Below are 2,617 nucleotides of genomic sequence, written 5' to 3'. Positions count from 1 at the left end.
AAAATATTACAATATTATACAAGATTAACAAATACATACACAAATCATGCTCACAAGATTAGGCCAACCAATTTTCACATTCCTTCCCAAATTATCTTTCCTAATATCTTTCCTCCACCATAATTTGGACATAGTATTTTAATGTGATTAAGGATTTTTTCATTCTATAATACCACACACGCACACACACACACACATGGGCACACATGCATTTACACAATCACACACACAGACATATAAAGTACAATCATGTAAAAAAATTATCGAACAAAATGTGATGAGACTTAGATTAAATGGTATATGGAACTTAGAATAGAGCTTTAATGGCATCCTGCATGATCATTAATGATAAGAAAGAGGATCAAAAACTACTTGAGAGAAAGAGGCATTGTGACATGAAAATTTTATGCTCCATTCTAACATCGCTAATTCCTACATATATCAACATTTTACTTCTTTATGCAATTATTTATTTATCTATTGATCTACCCTTATATAATTTTGAAGAACTAACAAATTTGACCTAATTTATCAGGAAAAGCATTCATTATTAGACCAGCTCATGACAACTACATTCTACATTCATGAATTGGAGAAGAAAAGAGAGAGGTTGAGAATCTTATCTCATATTGAAAAATTCCCTAAAAGGGTTTTGCATAATATAGAGAATGGTGAGATTAATGTGCCCATTGATTCATCTAGTGCTTTTCCCATGGTGAGGCTTACAATTATGAGTTTGGAAATGCATGTCACTATTAGTACATTCAAACATACAGTTTTGTTATGGACTTTGTTAGAGATATTGAAAGGAGGTGGCCTTGAAGTTGAGGCTGCATTGCAATCTTTTGTAAATAATAAGATCTTCAATACTCTTTAATAAAGGTAATCCTTTGTTTATGTTGGATTTCTTAAATATTATATAGTAGGTTTCAATGCAAGGTAATCCTTTTAATATTCAATTTCCTAAACATTATATATTAGGTTTAATTTCTAGGCCACAAATACTCCAAATTCACTTATTTTTTCTTCTTTCTTAATGTGTGATGATTAAAGACTGAGTATTCAAATTTCTATTCTTCTCTTAATTGGAATTGATGCGAATGCAGATCTTATATGTTCTCTATTTTGACAACTAAATTATATATGAGAGACTTTGGCGGTTGGTGAGGGAACATAGATCCCCATTTTAGCATCCAACTAGCTAAATTTGATCTGTGAGATTTCTAAAGATTTATTTGAATTAGTTCCAGTATTTTATTTGGAGTGGCCATAGATTCCCATAAGAAGTCTTCATTTTCTCTTCATTATTTTAAAAACTTTCCTTTTACCTCTCTCTATACATTTGACATGATCTATTGTATTTAGGATGAATAGATGACTCATCCTGGAGCATTATTTTATCATGTGTAGATTGCATTTGAAGAATAGGTATTGTTTTAGAGTAAAAAATGTGAAAACACTTCATATACAAAGTAATATTTGTTGGAATATTATTTTTCATAAGCCCTTGTGGAGCCAATTAAGTTTCTCATATGCAATAAAAGATTTGTTAGAAAATTGTCTCTAAATCCTCGTTCAACCGACTACTTATTAGAAGTAATTTATTAAAAAAATTGTGCATCTTTTTGTTCCTCCATCCTAATGCACATCAAGAAGCATGAAAATTTAAATTCAAATTTTGACAAGAAGATTGAATTTTAAGTGGACAACAATACACATAGAGAAAGAATGCATATTTTTGACAAGGGATGGTAAGCATGAAAAATATTGTATTGTGAACAATAATTCTGAGAAGATGAGATGAATATTATTGTGCAACAAAATAGAATAGATGTGTTTGCAATGTAGTAAGGTTATTGTTCCAACAGAGCAAAGGAATAGAGAATTGATGTAGCTCTAGTCAGTTGTGGCTGCAGCTTTCAATTGATTTAGATGAAGTAGTTTAAATCATATTGTAATCCAAGTTTGAGAGAAGTATGTAAATGTCATTTCTATGATTAATAGAAATTATAAGAGGTTATTTCTAGATTTGTTTAGGGTTTATGGTTTCTACATTGCTAGTTGATTGGAAAATGAAGCGGAAGGTCAACGTTTGTGTTTTGGAATTTTAAATGTAACACTTAGTTTTAGCTCTAAGAAAGCCCTAAGTCTTATAAGGAATGACAATTTGTTTGTGCTGATTTATTTATTTTTTGCACACATAAAAAAAGAAACATTAAATTTTGAGACATAACAAATGGTAGTAAAATTTGGAAACAATAACAACTATTAAAGAGACAAAATTGTGGTGTCAAGGCAAAGAAAATGATAGTAATGGTAGTAAATAACTTTTGAGAGCTTGTAGTCATTGGGGTTGTATATTTGGGTCACCTAGCATAATATGTAGCTCTCACAAACAACCAAAAGGCCTATCTAAGGAGATGGTTGGAAAATATCTAAAGCCATTGAGTTTAATGAAAGATGTCCTAAAAAAGATAGAATTATCTAGAATAGCATCAACAAATTATGCATAGGAGCATAGTGACATTCTCCAACAAAATTTGAAAGAATGTGATAAAGTCAAACTAGTGAAGTTTTAGATGATATAATGATATTTTGAGAATCTTCAAATACATTG

At 30.2% G+C, this 2,617-nt stretch overlaps 1 protein-coding gene across 1 annotated transcript; it reads left to right on the top strand.

Moving 5' to 3' along the window:
• Nucleotides 1-323: 323 nt before the first annotated feature.
• Nucleotides 324-877, top strand: LOC149573066 (uncharacterized). The gene is made up of 2 exons (XM_089812113.1): nucleotides 324-461; nucleotides 536-877. Exons 1-2 carry the CDS (start codon nucleotides 324-326, stop codon nucleotides 875-877), a joined length of 480 nt encoding a protein of 159 aa, XP_089668239.1.
• The last annotated feature ends 1,740 nt before the right edge of the window (nucleotides 878-2,617 follow it).

The sequence above is a fragment of the Cupressus sempervirens genome, chromosome 2 (genome assembly GCF_028749045.1).
Source record: "Cupressus sempervirens isolate cs-2001-9-10 chromosome 2, ASM2874904v1, whole genome shotgun sequence".
In the NCBI taxonomy this organism is placed as follows: Eukaryota; Viridiplantae; Streptophyta; class Pinopsida; order Cupressales; family Cupressaceae; genus Cupressus; species Cupressus sempervirens.
This window is presented reverse-complemented; position numbering and strand designations above follow the sequence as displayed.

Bases quoted from the DNA above. Each gene is read 5' to 3' on its own strand.
- LOC149573066 (XM_089812113.1), top strand. From the start codon at position 324: ATGGCATCCTGCATGATCATTAATGATAAGAAAGAGGATCAAAAACTA. The intron at 462-535 runs GCAATTATTTAT...CTAATTTATCAG, and splicing joins TCAACATTTTACTTCTTTAT to GAAAAGCATTCATTATTAGA.